General features: G+C 38.5%; 3 protein-coding genes across 3 annotated transcripts; 1 reads left to right on the forward strand and 2 right to left on the reverse strand.

Moving 5' to 3' along the window:
• Positions 1-13485: 13485 nt before the first annotated feature.
• Positions 13486-15797, forward strand: LOC122036490 (UPF0496 protein 4-like). Its single transcript, XM_042595820.1, has 2 exons — positions 13486-13649; positions 14603-15797. Exon 2 carries the CDS (start codon positions 14630-14632, stop codon positions 15743-15745), a length of 1116 nt encoding a protein of 371 aa, XP_042451754.1. The 5' UTR covers positions 13486-13649; positions 14603-14629; the 3' UTR covers positions 15746-15797.
• Positions 15798-17864: 2067 nt separating this feature from the next.
• LOC122036517 (salt tolerance receptor-like cytoplasmic kinase 1) lies at positions 17865-19832 on the reverse strand. The gene is made up of 2 exons (XM_042595869.1): positions 19337-19832; positions 17865-19259 (listed from the first exon to the last, which is right to left on the reverse strand). Exons 1-2 carry the CDS (start codon positions 19830-19832, stop codon positions 18604-18606), a joined length of 1152 nt encoding a protein of 383 aa, XP_042451803.1. The 3' UTR covers positions 17865-18603.
• A 148-nt stretch (positions 19833-19980) lies between these two features.
• Positions 19981-21792, reverse strand: LOC122036462 (aluminum-activated malate transporter 10-like). Its single transcript, XM_042595778.1, has 4 exons — positions 21471-21792; positions 21254-21394; positions 20638-21161; positions 19981-20556 (listed from the first exon to the last, which is right to left on the reverse strand). The coding sequence occupies exons 1-4, from the start codon at positions 21790-21792 to the stop codon at positions 20104-20106; spliced, it is 1440 nt and encodes a 479-aa protein (XP_042451712.1). The 3' UTR covers positions 19981-20103.
• Positions 21793-22047: the final 255 nt, after the last annotated feature.

The raw sequence follows: 22047 nt of genomic DNA on the forward strand, positions 1-22047 counted from the left end.
TGCTTTAGGATATTACCTAAATCATCGATGTAGGAACCCTATTCGAGTGTCTTCAGTGGCATGCAATGTTGAAGATCAATACCAACTCATTAACGGATAAAAATAAAAATTTAGATGGGAGTATTCTTTCTCATTCAATGGATAAGATTTAACAGATAGAAATTAGAATGTGTGGTTGAGAGTATTTCTCTCATTCAATAAATAGAATTTAATTGATAAAAATTAAAATGTATGGTTGAGAGTATTTCTCTCATCCAATGGATAGAGATAGAATTTAGTTTTCTGATCAACTATATATCTTGTATGGTGAGTGCTATAAATACTCCCCCTGCATTCTTGTTTTATCATCCAACGAAAAATAAAAGTATAGAGTCTTCAAGTTGAAAGTTGTTCTTCATCTTCCTTTTCTTTTCCTCTCTAGAATTGTGAGTGATTCTCAAAAGTGTTGTAATGTCTTTGTAGTGTGAATATAATATAAGTAATTTATTTACTTGTTTATAGTCCAATTTGTTTTCTCGACAATTGGTATCAGAGCTGAACGATCAGGGATTGTTCTTGGTGGAGTTAACTTGAATCGTGAGGAGGTTTATATTGTACAAGGTTGTTCATCAAACCTGTTCAGTATAATCAAAATCTTTCCGACACGATGGGCGACCTTCAAATAGTAGGAGTCAAGAAACTCAACAACAAAAACTACAATACGTGGACAACATGTATGGAGTCCTGCCTACAAGGTCAGGATCTTTAGGAGGTTGTTGGTGGTAGTGAGGTCATGCAACCAGCAGAAGATGCTAATGACATCTTACGAAAATGGAGGATCAAAGCAAGTAAAGCAATATTTGCTTTAAAAATCACAATTGAAGAAGAAATGTTGGAGCACATCCAAGATGCCAAAACACCAAAGGAAGTATGGAATACCTTTGCTACACTCTTTTCAAAGAAGAATGATGCAAGATTGCAACTCCTGGAGAATGAGCTACTAGCAATAGGGCAACGTGACAAAACGATTGCCCAATACTTTCACAAGGTAAAGTCGATATGTCGCAAAATTTCAGAATTAGATCCAGAAGCTCCTATTGGGGAAACCAGGATAAAGAGAATAATTATCCATGGTTTGAAACCAGAATATCGAGGATTTGTTGCTGCTATACAAGGATGGCCAACACAACCATCACTTCTTGAGTTTGAAAATTTACTTGCAGGCCAAGAAGCTATGGCTAAGCAAATGGGAAAAGTCTCGCTAAAGGGTGAGGAGGAAGCGCTCTACACCAATAAAAGTAAGGGCAGCTTCAAACGACATGCTAGTGATGGATCTAAAAAGGATGTTGACAAAGTAAAGAATTATCAAGGCAATGAAGGTCATCATCCAAGAAGAGCCCCACAGAATCATGGCAATGATAGAAAGTTTATTGGCAAGTGTTACAATTGTGGGAAGGTGGGCCACATGGCAAAAGATTGCTGGGCCAAGAAAAAGTTTGTTCAGAGTAATACTGCTACCTCCAATTCTAAGGAGAATAGCGAAGATGACTGGGAATCTGAAGCCTTGTTCGCTGCAGAGGAAAATGAAGTAGCTTTTACAACAATGTCAGACAAGATTAATTACAAAAATGATTGGATCGTAGATTCAGGTTGCTCAAATCACATGACAGGTGATAAAGAAAAGCTACAAAACTTGTCCGAATATAAGGGAGCTCGTATGGTGGTGACAGCCAACAACTCAAGGTTACCAATAGCTCACATTGGTAAGACAATAATTACGCCCCGATATAATTCTAACCAAGTGTCACTTCAAGATGTCTATCATGTCTCACGAATGAAGAAAAATTTATTATCTGTGTCTCAACTAACATCATCAGGTCACTATGTTCAATTTGGTCCTGAAGATGTAAAGGTATATCAAAATCTCAAAATATCAGAAACACCAATAATGGAGGGGCAAGGACTAGAGTCGGTCTACGTGATGTTAGCAGAGTCTGCATATATAGACAAGACAAGGAAAAGTGAAACATTAGACATATGACATATGAGATTAGGCCATGTTAACTATTCCAAGTTAAACATGATGATGAAGAAGTCAATGCTTAAGGGGCTTCCTCAACTAGACATACGAATAGACACAGTATGTGCAGGATGTCAATATGGTAAAGCACACCAATTACTATATCAAGAGTCAAAGTTTAAAGCAAAGGAACCATTAGAGTTAGTCCACTTTGATGTATTTGGACCTGTTAATCAACCATCAATTGGCGGTATGCGGTACATGGTGACATTCATTGATGACTTTTCAAGGTATGTCTGGATCTTATTTATGAAAGAAAAATCTGATATATTTTCCAAGTTTAAAGAGTTCAAAAAGTCAGTCGAAGGAGAATTGGGAACAAAGATCTGTTGTCTACGCACAGACAACGGGGGAGAATATAGCTCAAGAGAGTTCTCCCAATACTTAAGAGAAAGTCGAATATATCATCAGTACACATGTGCCAATACACCACAGCAGAATGGTGTAGCAGAAAGAAAGAACCGACATCTTGCATAAGTTTGTCAGAGTATGTTGCACGACAAGCATGTACCTGGACGGTTTTGGGCTGAAATAATGAGGACTGCAGCTTTTGTCATTAACAAACTTCCTTAACCAAGGTTAGAATTCATTTCACCTTTTGAGAAATTATGGAACATAAAACCTATAGTTAGCTACCTTCAAGTATTTGGTTGCGTATGTTATGTATTTGTTTTTGATCACTTACGAACCAAGTTCGACAAGAAAGCTATTAGATGTATCTTTGTGGGATATGATAGCCAAAGAAAGGGGTGGAAATGTTGCGATCCAACAAGTGGAAGATGTTACACTTCACGAAATGTAGTGTTTGATGAAGCATCTTCTTGGTAGAATCCCGTTAAGGAGGTATTGTCAGATTCTAAAGACCTCGAAGACAAATTGCAACAAAAGATAGGAGAGCATATTGTTCAACTTCAACCAAGTTCAGATGAATCAGGAGATCCAAATGACAATGATATTGAACAAGGAGTGGCTTAGAGTCCTTGGCAAATCGGCATATATCAACAACCAAATGAAGAAGAGAGACCTAGTGAAATGGAAGAATCAACTCCACAATCTCAACTCTGAAGGTCAAACAGAACACGAAGGCCAAATCCAAAATATGTCAATGCAACCATAATTGAAGAAGCAACAGAGCCTGAGACATTTGAAGAAGCGTCGCAAAGTCCTGAGTGGGTGATAGCTATGAAAGAAGAGATTGATGCATTGCAGCAAAATCAAACTTGGGATCTCATACCAAAACCAAGAGATGTGAGACTCATTTCTTACAAGTGGGTTTTCAAAATAAAACGTCGTCCAGATGGGTCAATCGAGAGGTACAAGGCACGATTGATAGCTCGTGGTTTCTCTCAACAGTATGGACTAGACTATGATGAAACATTTAGTCCAGTGGCAAAACTTACAACTGTACGAATCTTTCTTGCACTTGCAGCCAACAAAGACTGGAATCTATGGCAGATGGATGTGAAGAATGCTTTTCTTCATGGAGAATTGGATCAGGAAATTTATATGATCCAACCAATAGGTTTTCAGAACCAACATCATCTTGAATATGTGTGTAAGCTACGGAAAGCACTCTACGGATTGAAACAAGTACCTAGGGTGTGGTATGGTAAAATTACTGTATTTCTAACTCAAAGTGGTTATTTAGTAACATTTACAGATTCCAGCTTATTTATCAAAACAAATAAAGGAAAATTAGCTATCGTGTTAGTATATGTGGATGACCTAGTCATAACAGGCGATGACAAAGAAGAAATTCTTCAAACAAAGGAGAATTTATCAGTTCGCTTTCAAATGAAAGAACTTGGGCAACTTAAGCACTTTCTTGGTTTAGAGATTGATCGCACACAAAATGGAATATTTCTTTGTCAACAAAAATATTCCAAAGACTTGTTGAAAAAGTTTGGAATGCTCGAATGCAAGCTGATTTTGACACCCATGGAGCCAAATATCAGAATATGTGCACATGAAGGGAAAAGTTTAGAAGATGCAACTATGTATCAACAATTGGTAGGCAGTCTCATCTACTTAACCTTAACTCGACCTGATATTTCTTATGCAGTCAGTGTGATAAGTCGATATATACAAAATCCAAAGAAGCCTCATTTGGAAGCAGCTCGACGAATATTAAGATATGTAAAGCGCACAACTGATTATGGCCTTTTGTACAAAAGAAATGAAGACTGCAAGTTAGTTGGCTACTGTGATGCTGACTATGCAGGAGATTGTGACACAAGAAGATCAACAACTGGTTATGTATTCAAGCTTGGTTCTGGAACAATCTCGTCGTGCAGCAAGAGACAACCAACTGTATCATTGTCAACTATTGAAGTTGGGTATCGAGCAGCAGCAATGGCAGCTCAAGAGAGCACATGGATAATACAACTAATGAATAATCTACATCAACCAGTAGATTATGCAGTTCCAGTATATTGTGACAATCAATCAGCAATTCGTTTGGCAGAAAATCCAATCTTTCATGCAAGAACTAAGCATGTTGAAGTTCATTATCATTTTATTAGAGAAAAAGTTCTGCAAGGAGAAATTGAGATGAGACAAATTAGTACAGATGATCAAGTTGCGGACGTGCTTACAAAAGGATTAAACGCCAATAAATTTAAGATGTTCCGTTATCAACTCAGCACAGTACAAAGGGTTGGTATTGAGGGGGAGTGTTGAAGATCAATACCAACTCGTTAATGGATAAAAATAAAAATATAGATGGGAGTATTCTTTCTCATTCAATGGAGAAGATTTAACAGATAGAAATTAGAATGTGTGGTTGAGAGTATTTCTCTCATTCAATAGATAGAATTTAATTGATAAGAATTAAAATGTATGGTTGAGAGTATTTCTCTCATCCAATGGATAGAGATAGAATTTCTTGGTAGATAGAATTTAGTTTTCTGATCAACTATATATCTTGTATGGTGAGTACTATAAATACTCCCCCTGCATTCTTGTTTTATCATCCAACGAAAAATAAAAGTATAGAGTCTTCAAGTTGAAAGTTGTTCTTCATCTTCCTTTTCTTTTCCTCTCTAAAATTATGAGTGATTCTCAAAAGTGTTGTAGTGTCTTTGTAGTGTGAATATAATACAAGTAATTTATTTACTTGTTTATAGTCCAATTTGTTTTCTCGACATGCAAAAGATTTCACAATATCTGCAGCAGTACTCCAACTGATGGATGTATTGCGCATTTGAAAGGTTCAATCCATAATATTTTAGTCTCACATCTTTTTGTATGGCAGATATGTAAAGGAAGCCGAACTGATGCCAATACCTCCAATATCAATCCTTATCATTGTTCCTGTAGCATTTCTAAAGTATGAAATACAAGATCAAATGCTAACATTTATATTGATTGATGGCAGATCTTGTTCTTCTTACTTGTTGTCGGAAGAGCAATCACAACATTGAACAACCATTCAAAGATTCACAAATCAACTCCCTTGTTGTTGGACGAACCAACCTCTGATTACCTTGGATGAATTTATAGGAAGAGAAATGGTGATCTGTGCTCTAATTGCACATTAACAGCGGAAGATGAAAGGGCAAGTAACCCCCACCCTTTCGTATGTTGTAACTCTTCACACGTCCAATATCTCTTACTCGTCCAAATCAATCTATAAAGGCCATCTAGTTACAAAGGCCATGTAAGAACACTCGATTCATAGGGAAAATGGTTCGTGCAATAGCAAGCACACTGAGAAATTACTGTTAAGAAAGTTGTTACACTTAACTTAGCTGTTCTATAGAACAAATATGAGATATCAATATCTTTCCTTTACCTTACATTAAATCATTTATATCAATATGAACATCTCTAATACCTTATAATGATCTACAAGCATAACACATATAGGGATATATTCAAAAATTATCTTTTTCTTGTCAACAATATCTCTTACAAACCTATATTTAATTTCTATGTGCTTATCTTTTCTATGATATTTGGAATCCTTAGAAAAAGGTATAACAACTTGACTGTAGGGATGTAAATGAGCCGAACCGAGCCGAACAGTATTAGGCTCGAGCTTGGCTCGTTTAAGTTATATTCGGGCACGAGCTTGAATCGAGCTTTTATCACAAGCCTCGAGCTCGACTTGTTTTAGAATTATCAAGCTCGCGAACAGTTCGAGCTCGGCTCATTATTAGCTCGATTATCAAAGTTAACGAGCCTAACTCGTTAAGCGAGCTCGGGCACGTTTTCGGGCTTGTTTAGAGCTCATTTTTGGCTCGTTTTAGAGCTCGTTTTAGAGCTCATTTTTTGGCTCATTTTAAAGCTCATTTTAAGGCTCGTTTTAGAGCTCATTTTTTTTACTCTGTTTAAGGCTCGTTTTTTGGATCGCGAGCCTATAAACGAACATGTTCGCGAGCTCACGAGTCGAATATTCTTAAGCTCGAGCTCGGCTCGATAAAACTGTCGAGCTAGAAATCGAGCTCGAGCTTGGCTCGATAAGATAAACGAACGAGCTTTTTACCGAATCGAGCTCCGAATAGCTCGCGAATCGTTTGGTTCATTTACATCCCTACTTGTCTGTTATTGTACACTGTAACATGACTCCTATCGCCCTCATTAATCTTTAGATGCTTCAGTAATCTTCTCAACTAGATAGCTTCTTGCATAGTCATTGCGCAAGTTACATACTCAACTTCCATTGTTGCACAGTCATTGCGCAAGTTACATACTACAGTCATTTCTTATTGTTCCATTAGATGATACCACCATTCAACAATAAGTTATAATCAGATGTAGATATTTTTGTCATCAAGGTTCTCTGATCAATCTGTATTTGTGTAGCCCTTCAGTCTCATATTTGATCCTTGGATATAGGGACAATAATCTATTGTCTCTTTGAGATATCTGAATATTCTCTTTACTACTTTCTAATATCTCGATCCTGAGTTTGATTGGAATCAGTTAACTAAGCCAATAATATAGTTTATATTAGGATGAGTACATAACATAGTGTACATTAAACTACCAATGATACTGTATATGAATTTTTCTTCATTTCGGTTTTTTTAAGGAGTCTTAGAATACATACTTTTGCTCAGAATAGTACTTCTCATTACAGGTGGTTGTTCAATATTGTAATATGACATATTGAATTATTGTAGCATCTTAGTGATATAAGTACAAACCCAAAAATCTTTTTGATCGATCTCTAACGATCTTTACTCTTAAGATGTACTCAGCTTCTCCTATATCTATTATATCAAATTATGATAAAAGTCATGATTTGATTTCAATCACAAACTTTATGTCACTTCCAGCTATTAACATATCATCAACATATAATCATAAAATGATAGGTTTTTTTTTTCTTTCTTATGTAAACACAATGATCCTCATTGATCATTTCAAAATCATAATATAAACTAATTTTATTAAATCTTATGTTTCATGGTCTTGACGCTTGTTTTAGCATATATATAGAATTTTTAAGTTTACATATTTTATTCTCTTGGCTTTTAGCAATGTAACCTTTTAGTTGTGTCATATAAATTTTCTTGTCAAGACTACCATTAAGAAAAGTTGTTTTTACATCATTCTGATGTAATTCAATGTCAAAATGTATTACTATAGCTAGAATGACATGTATTGACACAAACTTCATAACTAGGAAAAATGTCTCTTCAAAATCAATACCCTCTATTTGGGTATATCCTTTTACAACTAGTCGAGTTTTGTATCAATTAATCGATCCATATGCTTTCCTCTTAATTTTGAGAATCCATTTATTTTCAATAGCCCTTTAGCTCGTAGGAAAATCGATTAAATTTTAAATTTAATTTTTTTCTCATAGACTATTTCCTCATCCATTGTAATTTTCTATTTTCCTTTTACTGAGCATCTCAATGCTTCCTCAATTGTCCGACCTCATCATCAATTGGGAGAATCATTAATATCTCATTCTCAATGTCAAACCTTTAATGAGGAATAATCTGATGACTACTTCTTCGTTGGTTGGACTGATGAGAAACTAACTCATTCATTGACAAATCACTCCTATTTGGTTGACTAGATTCATACATCTGTCGTGATACCTAATTTGTTGATAAAGGAACATTATCCTCCTCCTCTATCGCAAATAATGAAATTGTCTTATTAACTTCACCTCTTGTTAGGAACTCAGTTTCAAGAAAAGTTGTATCGCTAGACTCTATTTTAGAGATGATTTTATCTTGTTACTCACTAATGAAAATATGACCCTTAGAAGTATTAGAATACCTTACAAAGACACCTCTTACTCTTGAGGCATAAGTTTTCATATTTATGAGTTTTATCATGAACATAAGCAGCTGACTTCTAAGATCTCAGATTACTAAAATATAATTTTTTACTTGTCTAACGTTAATATGGAATAAATGGAATAAATTTAGAAGACACTCGGTTAAGTATATAAGCTACAACTAATAACATATCTCCCCAATAAGAAATAAGCAAATTAACTTGAGTCATCATAGACTTAACCATATCTAGAAGAGTTCAATTTATTCTTTCAACAATTCTATTTTGCTGTGGAGTTCTAAGGATAGTTAGCTATCTAATCATCTCTTTCTCATTACATATTGTCTTGAATTGATTAGACAAATATTCACCTCCATGGTTAGCACGCAAGGTTTTAACTTTATGTTCTAATTGATTCTCAACTTCGTTTAAATAATGATTGAAGCAATTTAATGCTTTAGATTTATGAGAAATCAAATATGCATGACCAAATCATATGAAGTTATCAATAAATATAATGAAATAAGAACTTTCATGTCTAGCCTTTACATTTATTGGATCATAAATATCCGAATGAATTAATTACAATGGTGATTCAGCCTTAATCGTCTTACCAAATAGTTTCCTAGTTATTTTTTAGCAAGATAATGCTCACATATAAATAAGTTAACTTTAGCATGAATATCGAGCAGACCTTCTTTAGTTAATCTATTTATTCATTTTTGTCCTATATGTCTTAATTTAGTATGCCAAATTTAATCATTTATATTAGAATCGCTAGTAAGAACAATATTTGAAAAAAACCATTATTGTCACAATTAATATGTGGTTCAACATTAAGAACCATGAAACCATTAGATACATAATCATATCCTATTAACACAGAGTTAATATTTAGTTTCATATAACAACTATAAAAGTTTACATAATAACCCAAATCAAGAAGATTACGAATGGAAATCAGATTCTATCGAATTTTAAGAGCATACAAGATATCATGTAGAAATAAGGTATGCCCACCATGTAAGTTGAGTTTGTAAGTGTCAACTCCTTTGATTTCAATTCTTGCATTGTTTTCCGCATATATCCATTTGTTGATAGTTCATACCCAACGTATGTAGTTCAATCATGAGCTACATGGTTCGTTACTCCTGAATCTATAATCCACAAAAGATAAGAATTAGCAAATAATACTGAACTAGCAACATAATGTTTATGGAAAGAAAATAAATATGGATCTAGCTTTTTCAGCTCAGTATATTTTTGAGCAAAGTGATCCTTCTTGCGATAGTTATAGCAAGTCAGTTTGATTTTAGATTTTTTTTCCATACTTCATTCTTCTTGATTGGGTCTTGCCCAATAACACATCAGCTTCTTTTCCCTTTCCCTTTCATTTCTTTAACCATCCTTTCTTATTCTTAGATTAAGATGCTCAAACAAAACCTTCAGTGATAAAAACTTATCTAGAAATCCTTACAGATTCTATTCTCTCCACCTCTAGTTTAATATGACGTGAGATATCAGTAAAAGTTTTTATAATTTTATCGTGAGTCAGATTTTGTTTCATCGTTTTCCAAGAATCAGGAAGAGAACAGATAACTGCCTAAACTTATTGTTCATTAGTCAACTCATTACTTGTAGCCTTTAAATCCCGAATCATATTTGTCATTTTTGTCATATGTTGGGTCATGGTAACATTCATGCACCTTTATATAGCTGTCAAATTTGATTGTCAGTTAACGAAACTTGCTTAAATTACTTTCACTGTATTTCTCTCTCAGGGCAACCTAGTCAGCATGAGCTGATGACAATGTTTCATATTCAAATATCAGGTTGTCTACCATTGAATTAATCAATATTCTTTTAGCAGTGGACTCCTTTTTTTCTATACCATATGAGCATCAAGATCATGTCTATGTTGTTTTGTAGAACTATCAGTAGGTTCTTCTATAAACTGTTTTATAAGCTCTAGAACTTATTATTCCTCGAGAACATATTATATCTTGAGATGTCATATTTTATAGTTGTCCCTATATATTTTCTCTCCCTTATTGAGTTTAATTATGATGTTCTTAATAGCTATGATCTAACAAAAATAAACATATTATTCAATAATGTATTGAATTTCATATGTATATACTTTATTATTGACTCAATGTTAATTTGAGTTGGTTTATAAAATCGAGTGGCAATTGTATTTCCATTGATCCTTTGTATGATCCAATCTAATCAACATTAATCAATTATATTATACACATTTTATCAATGAACTAATTATTAAGTAAATAAATCATGAAATGAACTTATTATTTAAATGAACTAATCATTCTTTGAAACTTTTGACATATAACATTTATTTTTTCATAAAATATAGCATTATTTGTACTTAACAACTGTTTATACTACATTATTTTCATAAACTAAATGAACTAATACTGTTTGTATATAACAATAGTAACAACAACAAAATTCTAATAAGCTAGATAAGCTAACATCACTCCCATTAGAAAAATCACTAGTGCTGTGGACAGTGGTATCCCGTTCATCCCTAACTTGATTAGGGCAATCTCAATTAGATTAGCTTCAGGATTTTCCAATTGATCTATAATCGAATCCTCTTCTAGATCTTCCTTAAAATCTTCAGGATCCTCTTCTGGATCCTTATGGTGAAGTATCTTCACACATAATTCTGAATATGTGATGCACCCTTTATAGCGCCCTCATACATGGTGTGCTATCACCATGGGCTGCCCCAACAATAATTGAATCAAAGCCTAGATGATGTAATTATCCAAGGTTGGGAAATCTTCTTGTTCGAGTTTCTAGAACACTCGATCGAGCTGTCTAATATATCCTTGGAGTCTGTAAATTAGGTCATAAGTTCGGTTCGTTGTACATCGCAACGAGTCGTTGTGTATATCATCATCGGTATTTGAAATTGAAAATAATAATGTCAGTACAAAATTGACAAACCAGTAATAAAATCAATCCAATTCAATTTACACATGCATAGAACAAACATACAAAATTCATAAGCAAATAAGAAAAAAAAAATTTCTTTATTTGAGGAACTCTAGTTGATTGACACAATGCATCGGTCGTTTGGGAATCTTGATCCTGAATATTAGTTTAGTCTCTTGTTATCATTAGAACTGAGCTAATTGGGATGTGTTGTTATTATTGTGTAACTTATGCTCATTTTCATTCAAACTTGACCCATTAGAACAAATCTAACTCATTGAATAATCCGGCCTAATTTTGATCAAATTTGGCTCATTAGAAAAAATCTGGCTCTTTTGATAAAATTTGAAAAGATTCGGCCTAATAAATCAAACTTACCCAATTTTATAATTTTTGACCAATTTTGAGCTCAGACCTATTTCAATTAGATTCAATTCAGTATGATTGAATTAAACTAATTTAATTAAATCAATTAATATTTTGAAACAAATTGAGGTTTGATTAGACTAATTTGGTCGGGTTCAAATGAACAAAATTGTTCTAGTTTAAAGGAACTAGATCGGTTCAATTGTTTAAAGAAAAATCAAAATTTTTCTTTGAGGAAGGATTACAGGTGAGATTTTTTTATTTATAAAAATCAAATATTTTCTCATTTACTATACTACATCATGATCTCTTTTCTAACACGAGCCCTTTTCCCGTAATGAATACAATGGTCGGTCGATTGCTAACCTTCCAATGCGATCGCCAATGTTCATCGGCCACTTGATATCAACCACTGCCATCTCCAACTACGTGAAGAGTCGGTGACAACTTCCTCTCACTATGACGTAGTTGTCAGTCATAAAAAGGACATTGTATCAACAATTTCTCATGATACCATTGGCTTAGGGGGAAATCACAAAACATAGTTGCTAGCTATTTCCCAACGATTGATATTTCCTAGCACCTAACGATGGTGGCAGATCGAGACACGATCTCGATTTCACATTACAAAAGCAAAACACTATGGTGACAAACTCCGTCCGTGATATATATATATTTTTGACAGCGAAAAGGGACCAAGAAGGCATACACACAGGTAACTTACATGTTCTTATAACTTATACTGTTATGATACTATTGTAGTATTTCTAAAGTATAAAATATAAGATCAAATGTAAACACTTACATCTTGTGCTTCTTATTTATTGTTGGAAGAGCAATCACATAATTGAATGGCCCTTCAAAGATTCATAACCCAAATCTTTCGTTCTTGGATGAACCAACCTCTGATTGCCTTGGATGAATTTATAGGAAGAGAAATGGTAACTTGTACTCTAATTGCACATTAACAGCAGAAGATAAAAGGGCAAGTACCCTCCACCCTTTAGTATGCTCTCATGCAATTCTAGTTTTCCCTAATTGTAATTGAAATGAGAGTACCATTTTGTTGGATGCAATGTTCGATTCTTTGATTCAGTTTGCTTTAATGATTCTATTCATGCTTTGATAGTTGCATTTATGTTATTGGCAAAAAATCAAGAGGGTATTCGTTTTTATGAGAATTGTCATAAAAAAAAATCTCTTTTTAAATTTATAATAGTTATAGTAGTTATAACTTAATAGCGGTTACAATTATATAGCTTTATTATTTATGATTTTTTAGTTGTTAATTATAAATAAATGATATATATTATAACAATTATAATTCGTACTTATTATAATGTTATTAATATGGATGAGAATTGAAATGTTTATATACAGTAGTTAGCTATTTTAACAATGCTGAATAATCGTATTTTTTAAAATAGAATAGATTGAAATAAGATGAGATGTTTTAATAATAAATAAAAATATGATGACCTTTTAATTTTTTTCCTTTTATTTCATTTTTCTACATAATTTTAACTTTTGAAAATTTAAATTTAAAAAAAAACATAATTATTATTATTATTTTTTATATTATTGATATTCAATAAAGTGCCCGTTTGGATCCGAAACCATTCCAAATCCAAATTGAGCTTCAACCTCTCGCGTCCGCTCAGCCATGCCCGCCTGGCCCATAAGCAGGATCCTACCAACAACACGCAACAGCCAACAGCTAATCCAACCACCTTCCATCGAGAAGCTCTGCTCGATTTGATCTCCTACTGCGACAACTCTACTCTCGGTGTTGGCACAGACATCCAATCTTACGATCCAAACGAGAAAATTGCACCAAGTGGAAGTTGGCAAGCGGATTCTCCAACTCGAACCTTGACAAAAATCTGGAATGTTCTGGGCCTTGACGAAACGGTTAGACTTAGGGCTTTGCCATTGATCAGGATATGAGAGAAAGCGAGCGATAGCTTCTGCCTTGTACGCTTTTCCCTTGTGCGGGTCGCTGATTGCCTTTTCCCTCTGTCAGGTACGTTTCGCTTGAAATTTTTGGTTTCAATCTATTTTTCTTCTCTAGATTTTGCTGCTTGATTCGTGCGTCTGTCTGGTCGATCCATGGAACCAGTTTTGTTTTCACTAGAGGTTGTATGTAGCCCAATCGGTGCGTGGATCTGGTTGATAAATGGATCTGAGTTTTGATTGTGGAGAAGGTTGATGGGACTCTGATGTTGGTGTTCGAGAAATAAATTTTTGAGTGGATCAGATAGTGTGGGCTTTACTTTGTGTCGAATCTACGTAATTGGGAGTAACTAAGTCATATCCCTACGCTTGAAGAAAGAGGCATCTTGAATTCCTTTTGGGTCACGCAGCAACAAGGAATCATTCTTTGATGGTTTGAAGCGTTCTATTATTAATTTATGTTGTTTATGGACAGATCACCAACAACCCGAAACTCAAATTTCATCAAGAGTTAGGATCACTAGATCATGGCTTCATGTTTTTCTCTTATATTCCAAGCAGTAATTGAATTAGTATTTTCGTAGCAAATTGAGGAGACTTGCCACAAGCGGACTTAGTCTTTGAAACTTCTGTGAATAATAAGCATATGTCCATCTGAATTTTTTCCCCTTGTTAGAAAACAGGCTATTGGAATTTTTCCTGTACATATCATGGTTATTTCCGCACTTGAAAAAAAAAGTTCATAGAGTAGTAAGTATGCCCTTGGATATTGTTTTATGTTGATTTTTTTTTTTTTTTTGCACACTAGTTTATACTTTATTGCAATAAAGGAATGCGAAGATTTACCAGGCCATTGTAATACATTTTTTTTTGTCTAAGGCTTCTTCTGTAAAGTGTTAAGCTTAGCATTTCCCCATAAATATTGAACTATTTACTTGCTCAAGTTCAAATTGTGGGAAAGGCATAGCAACTTAATCTTAATTTGCAGAATTTGATGACTGTCATATTGCTTTTTGTTTGCAGCTACAATTTGGTTAACACTGAACAAACATGAGTCGCCTACATGATGCACATCGCACCTTCTTTCCATTTGGAAATCCTTTCCGGAGTATCCTTCCCAAGGGATCTCATCAGTCACTGAGGATTCACTCATTGTTATTTTCTTTTGAGCAAAACCTGACAGAAATATTCACAAAGATGAAACCAGAGAATATCTCAGACATCCTAACTTTATCCTGGATGAGACTTGCTATTCAGTTCTTATCAGATGCTCATAATAGCCTGAGGACTTTTATCAATGAGCTTCAGTTACCTGTTTCTCAATGGGATGAGAAATGGATTGACGGGTACTTGGACGGCAGCGTGAAGTTGCTTGACATCTGCATTGCACTATGTTCTGAGCTATCTCGATTAGATCAGGGTCCGCTCTTGCTTCAGTGTGCGCTGCATCTTGTGGACAAGTCGACCAGTTCACCACAAAAGCTTGCACTGGCCCGATCATATCTTCAGGAGTGGATTGAACTAATCAACTCTAAAAGCTCTAAATTGGACAATTGTCCGTTGATCATCGAAAGCCTTCGAGGAACGCTTGATCTCTTAAAGGTCAAGAGCTCCAAAGGGAAGGCATTAATGAGAGCTTTATATGGAGTTAAAGTCATGACAGTATTTGTCTGTTATGTCTTTTCAATCACTCTGTCAGGTTGCCCAAAAGCATTACCAGATCTCAACGTTTCTAAAGAGTTGGTCTGGTGTGAGGCTTTTAGTTACTTGCAAGCTGCTGTAACAGATGAACTAAAGAGACATAGTGTTACTCTTAAGGTTCCATTACTTAAAGAGATAGAGGCAGTTAGAGTTTCTGCTCTAAGATTACATGATATGACTAGCTGCATCTGTTGCAATGGAGAACCTGTGCTAGACGATAAGAATTGCACTAATCACACAGAGGAAGAACCTGTACCTGGGAAGAGTGCCGACTTTGGAAGACAAAGGGTACAAGATTGTGCTGGCAATTTAGCTGACAGTGTAAAGACATTCAGGCAAGAGCTAAATTCTCTGTCAAAACAGACCGACCATTTTTTCCAAATTATTTTGACAGGACGCGATGCTTTGCTTTGTAATCTCAGAGTGCATGTTCTAACACCAGAAAATAGCTTCAATGAAGTGTAAATTTGAGTGGTTATTTGGTCCCATGAAAAACTTGGTCGCTTGGATGTGGGATCCAAACGTTTTTGATGTCCATAGTAAGCTAGCTTTAGAGACCATGCAACATATGTATTTGATGTATGCTTTAATGTGTTGGTACTTTTAAAAACAAGTTGTATATTACATTGTGTTGATTATAGTGTTTGGTAAGGTCTCGAGCAACAAAAAATGTTCACTTGCATGAACCTTGTGTTGATTATTCTTAACCAATTTTTGTGAAAGGTGATAATTTTCTCCTATTTCATGATATGACACATGATATCCATTCTTTCAGACTATTGGGAGATTCAGTTTGAGCTGATGCATTTGGGTTTTTTCTTTTTTCTTTTCTTTTCTTGAAGCACTAACTAATTGGAGTTTGAGGTCAAATTGTGAGAATCCTTAGGCGCTTGTCATGTAATGCCTCATGGCTTGCTACATCTGTAGCAAGTCATTGATTTCCTCTCCAAATATCCTGATATCTGTAGCTAGTTATGAATCAAATGATGTATCTATTCACACTTACTCAAGTTATAGAATACATATTGCTATTCCTAGTCCAACTCCATTTGGGCAGCTATTATATTTGATGTTAATTTGATCCATGAACCAAAGGTAACTTCTCTGCAATGAGGTCAAGGTGATTTGACAAATCTATTCAACCTTATGTCATTGCAAAACTGTTGCAGTTCACAAATTTCTTTAAGCTGAAGCTTAAGACTTCTTTAAAACTTCTCAATCTTTAGTTTTCTCCCTAGCTTACTCTATTTTAGTACCTGCTGATATCTGGTTTATGCAGCATACCAGTTTTTCAGACTATGTTATATGGTTTGGTAGAATCTAACTGAAATATCTCTGGCTGGGTTTAAGGTTGGATCTTTCCCGTAGGAGAATTACTGCTTTCGTAACTGCAGGTATTGTAAATCTTTCTCCTTGCTATATATGTAACCTTTATCCAGAACAATATTAGCTATGCTTCTACATTGATTGTTTACGGAAGTCCATACATAAGTTGACAATGATGCCATTTTATACACATGAGATAGACTCCTACAGTCCATTTCAAGAGAGATCTTCCTTATTTGTCTTAGGTCTTGTAAAGATCCTTATATATGATGCAATTTATTGTTATATATCATCATTGCTGAGATGTGTTGGTGCTAAAGTCAGGTAATATTGTTCATTGGCATAAGGTTGCATAGGATATGCAACCCACATATATACTTGCATAAAATCATTGTTTTTGCAGGTAATAAATTTGGATATGAATTTGTACAGTATGCCTCAATGATGAAGGGTGAAGATAAGGTCACATGAACCCTTAGCTTTTTCCACTTTGCTTGTGGGTACGTGAATGAGCTGGCGAAAGTTCATGCTTATCTCCTGTGCAGTAATGATCTCAAGTTCCTGAGCATATTGAATCCTTTTTCTCGGCAATAATTCTCATAGTAATTGCTGTCGATCATTTGTTTGAATATACTGCATATTCTCTCTATTCAATAGCAATGCCCTCATTGCCGAATTCATTGCATTAAGCAAGCTCTCATAAAATAGTACTGAACTTATCCAACTCAATTTGACATGGAATGGTTCATGATCAGAATCATAAACCATGTGAATTTTTTCTTAGAACTGGTCCTGAAATGTTCGGAGTAGCTCAATTCATAATATATAAGGTCAACTTTTGCACCTGTTCTTTGTAATGCAAATAGAGATGCAGTCTCTTTGCATTTTCTAATTTGTTTACCATTTGGAATGCTTAGCACTTAGCAGGTGTCCTACATACTCTGTAAAGCATGGATAATTGCCCTTCTGGGGGGCAAGTCATACCACATCATCACATGAGGAGCATGACAGTCGAATTCTATAATGAAGTGGAATGGAAGCTGAGAAGAAGATGACGAGAGAGAGAGAGAGAGAGAGAACATGGTTCTGGGGACCTGCCTTTCCCTTACCTCAGTTCTTTGCTTCCTCTTCTGTGGACTGCCATTATTAAAGTTGAAACTTGAAGCCTGCAAGCTGAAGGGAGCAGCTTCCATGTGCTCACATGCCTCCCACATGCATTGGCTTTGCAAGGTATGTTCCTTGTAGTTGTAGGGTCACTACATGAGCAGACTAAGTTATCACAATTTGAGTTCCTCCAATCTTTTGAAATTTGTTTTGAAGTCCAATCGAACCGGTTGGAAACCGGGCCATTGTCAACTGGTTGACCTCTTAGTAAAAGCTCTTAGAAATCTCTGATAAAAGCTGAAAAAACTACCCTAATGACAGTAGCACTCCCCTTGAAGTAAGATATCTAAAGTTATGCTTGGCATTAAATTAAGACTCGTTTGCTTTATTATCTATCTCACGACTTTAGCAAATTATGTTAATGTTTGTGATTCGAAAGCTAGATGAGCTCAAGGATAACAAGTTACAGGGATTATCTGAATAGTATAATCAGGGAGTTGACAATTTACTTGGACTTCTATAAGCTATAGAAGGTATGCATTGATTTTTTGTCCTCTATTACGACATGGTCTTTTCATTCATCCTTCTTATGTGACACAATAAATCATATTAAATGCAAACTAACCTTTAAATTTAATGAATGGTGTTGGTAATGATAACAAGATAATTGTGGACCTTATTATCTTTTTTATTGACAATAAAAGTCTCTAAATTATACTACTTCACAAAAATAAACCCCTAAAATACTCCAAATTTGTAATATACATCCCATTTGCCCCCACGATCTTCCATCCGCACTATGGAAATTTGAGGGGTTCAGTAATTTTAAAATTTGGGGCTTTTGAAATACTAGGTAAACTTACAGGGTGCATATTAATTTTTTTTCAATTTTTTTACGTTGAAGGCTGCGATGAAAATCGCACGGCTTTTTTTTGTCGCAGGAATGCCACGACCTCCGTCATCGACGGCCGGAGCGCAGGGTTTTCGGCGAGGCACATCGCCGCGACCGCCACCGCTGCCGCCGCCTCTCCAGCGTCGTACTCCCCTCCCAGCCTCGCGTCCACCTCTTCCGCTGCCTTCCTCCCTGGCTCCCGAAGCAGCGTTCCCATCGCCGCCGTCAGCCGCACCTCCCTCTCCGCGTCGAACGCCTCCGCCCCCGTGACCAACTCCAGCAGCAGTACCCCGAAGCTGTACACGTCGCTCTTCTTCGACACCATCCCCGTCCGCAGGTAGTGCGGGTCGACGTACCCCGGCGATCCCACAGCCATCGCGCGCCGCGGCTCCGCCACCGCCGCCGAGAACCCCGCTCTCGCCGACCCGAAGTCGCAGAGCTTCGCCCCCGTGGAACCGCCGAGGAGCACGTTCGCAGCCTTCACGTCGCCGTGCACCACAGGGGGGTCGCACCCCTCGTGGAGGTACTCCAGCGCCCGCGCCACTTGGAGCGCCGCCTCCATCCGTCGCTCCCACGGCAGAGCCGCGCCCCTCTCGTGGAGCTGCTCGTGGAGGCTGCCTTCGGGTACGTACTCGAACACCAAAACCCCCTGTTCCTCTGCATAAACAGGTCAAGGTTTGATCGGGATCGGGAGAGACGAACGACGAAGGCGATGACGAGTCACGATTACGAACCGCGGTCGTCGCAGTAGCCGAGGAGGCGGACGACGTTGGCGTGGCGGAGGGGGCGGAGGACGTCGAGCTCCCGGCGGAAGGCGCGGCGGAGGCGCTCGCTGGGACGGTTGAGCTTGACGGCGGCGAAGGAGGAATCCGGGAGGCGGCCGAGGTAGACGATGCTGGAGCCTCCCTCGCCGATCACAGCGGAAGGAGCGAACCTCGCCGTCAGGGATTCGACCTCGGGCCACCGGAACCGCCGGAGCGCGGCTGCTCCCTTCTCCGGGTCGCCTCCAATGCAGGCCTGGGCCGGGCCGAGTTCCGAGTCGACCTCGGCCCGGCACCGCCCGAGAAGTGCCATTTTGCACCTGCAGAACATCTTGAAGCAGACGATGGAAGCAGTGGCAACGGACGACACCACGGCGATGCTCGTAACAACGGCAATATGCACCATTGTAACTAAGAAGAGGAGGAAGAAGACGATGCATATAAATAGGTAAGGAAAAACAAATTCCATTTCGCTCCTTATACTTTTTCAATTTCCAAACCCATCCTCCGTAGAGTTTGCCAACTTTTTCCAAATGTACTTCAAATTTTCTAATTCTAGTCACTTCACCCCTAGTATCAGAGGCTTTTGTACCAAGAACTTTGTGCAGTACCACCAGTCAATCAAAGTTGACTTTTTTTGAATTCCTTAAACAAATTCAACGCCGCTCTCTCTCTCTCTCTCTCTCTTTTTATTTATTTTATCTTTGTTTATTTATTTATTTATTTGAGGATGTTGTTGTCTAGACCTCTTGACGTTGAGGCGTCGCTGACTCTTCCTGGGGGGCGACAGAGGCGAACGCCGCCTTCTTCCGGTCGAACCTCGCGAGAGCCGCCAGTGCACCGACGGCCTCGACGACGCCCTCCACCCGCTCGGAGACTTCGGCCAGCAAGCAAGCCGCCGTGATGATCGGCATGCCTTCCATCAGCGACACGGTCACTCTCTGCGTCTCACCACCGCCGCCGTCGGCCGTCGTTTCCTCCTCTCCTCCCGCACTCATCAGTTGCTCAGGGAGCGATCTGAGAGAAGCTTGCAGCTCCTGCGCTCCTCTCTTCATCTCCGTCACCAAGCACGGAATGCTCCGGGACTCCTCCATCGACCTGATGGATCTCGCCAGCTCCTTCAACACCTTGGACGAGTCCGAGCTCAGCTTCACGCAGACTCCACGCAGGTGGCTCTTCATCTTCTCCGACGCCTGCTCAGTAACAGACCAAATTTATAAAACTGTTGGAGATCGTCGGCGTTAGCCCTTAACGAGTCGATCGATCTTAATTACCTTAATCTCCGAGGCGACACAGCCGTTGAGGGCCTCCATGCAGTAGGCGCAATACCTCATGGCGGCTGCCACCTTAAGGTACTGGCTCCATGGATGCCTGAACCTAAACCGGCCGTGCGGCGGCTCCCATTTCGCCAAATTGGCCTGAGAATCCTCCGACGCTTTCGAGTTGAGGACGCACTTGTAGCCCGGTGACTTCGCAGAGGGCAGCTGCTTTCCTTGCTCCTCCATGAAGCACTCCTCCGCCAGGCCTTCTAGCGAATCCGCAAGCTTCTCCATGTTGCCGGAGACGAGGAGATGGAGCTCTTGGCCAGCCCAAACCGGGCAGATGAAGACGCAGACGAGGAGGCAGATGCCGACGCCGATGACAATGGTGTACGCGCGCTGCTGCGCGAGATGGAGGAGCCGGTCCACCCGGTAGCCGGAGACAGCCACGAAGGTGAAGGTGAGGATGAAGATGGTGATGCCGTAGTCGAACCGGGCCTTTATCGCCGGCAGGAACCGAGAAAATGTGGCGGCGGAAGCTGAGAGATTCAACCAGACCGGAGCCGTCAGAAAAAATCATCAGTTAGTTTCGAGAACTAAAATTGGGAATGAGGATCGACGGATGCATCACCTAGGACGAACACCGAGGCGCTTAAGATCACAGGCTCCGCCGTTTCCCCTGCTCTGCTCGCGATCCAGTGGACGCCAACGGCGAGGAGCCCGGCGGTGACCGTCGCCATTGCTCTGTTAAATCCTTTGCACAAGCACCCACCTGCAATCATCCATTTTGGTCAATCGAACATCGAACATCGAACATCGAATCGAAGCTCAAAGAAACCGCCGCTCACCGACGGTGAATTCGAAGACCACCACGACAGTCATGACCGCCCACATCGCCCACCCTCCGACTCCATCGTAGAGCGGCCTCGTGTAGTAGAACAACGACACCAAGGAGAGCGCAGCCCCCACTTTGACACCGTGCACCACTTTCCGGGGATCGTCGGCGCCGATCACCCAAGCTTTCCTCCCGAAGCCGGCGGCGGCCATCAGCCAAGCCCGCACCAGATCAGCCCAGCCATTAACGGGCCGAGGCTCGACGACAGCCGATGCACCTTCAGGCACCGTCACCCGCCATTCCACACCACCCTGCACTTCTTTCTCAGGAGCCATTGTCGGCGAATCCCCGACGACCACCGGAGACAGACGCCGGACCCTATTCTTGAATATGGAAGGAGGAACGAGCTTGCAGACCGAGCAGTGGCTAATGAGCTCGGGAACGAACTCGATATCTTGCGAGGGAATTAAGGAGAGTCCACGGCTTATATAAGCTTGCAGTAGGTCTTAGTGGAACGACCGACCTCTCACACGAATTCATCTTCTAAAAGGAAAAGATCTAACAGAGTTAGCAATCGCCAACTTTAGTCA

The sequence above is a fragment of the Zingiber officinale genome, unplaced genomic scaffold (assembly GCF_018446385.1).
Source record: "Zingiber officinale cultivar Zhangliang unplaced genomic scaffold, Zo_v1.1 ctg167, whole genome shotgun sequence".
Lineage (NCBI taxonomy): Eukaryota > Viridiplantae > Streptophyta > Magnoliopsida > Zingiberales > Zingiberaceae > Zingiber > Zingiber officinale.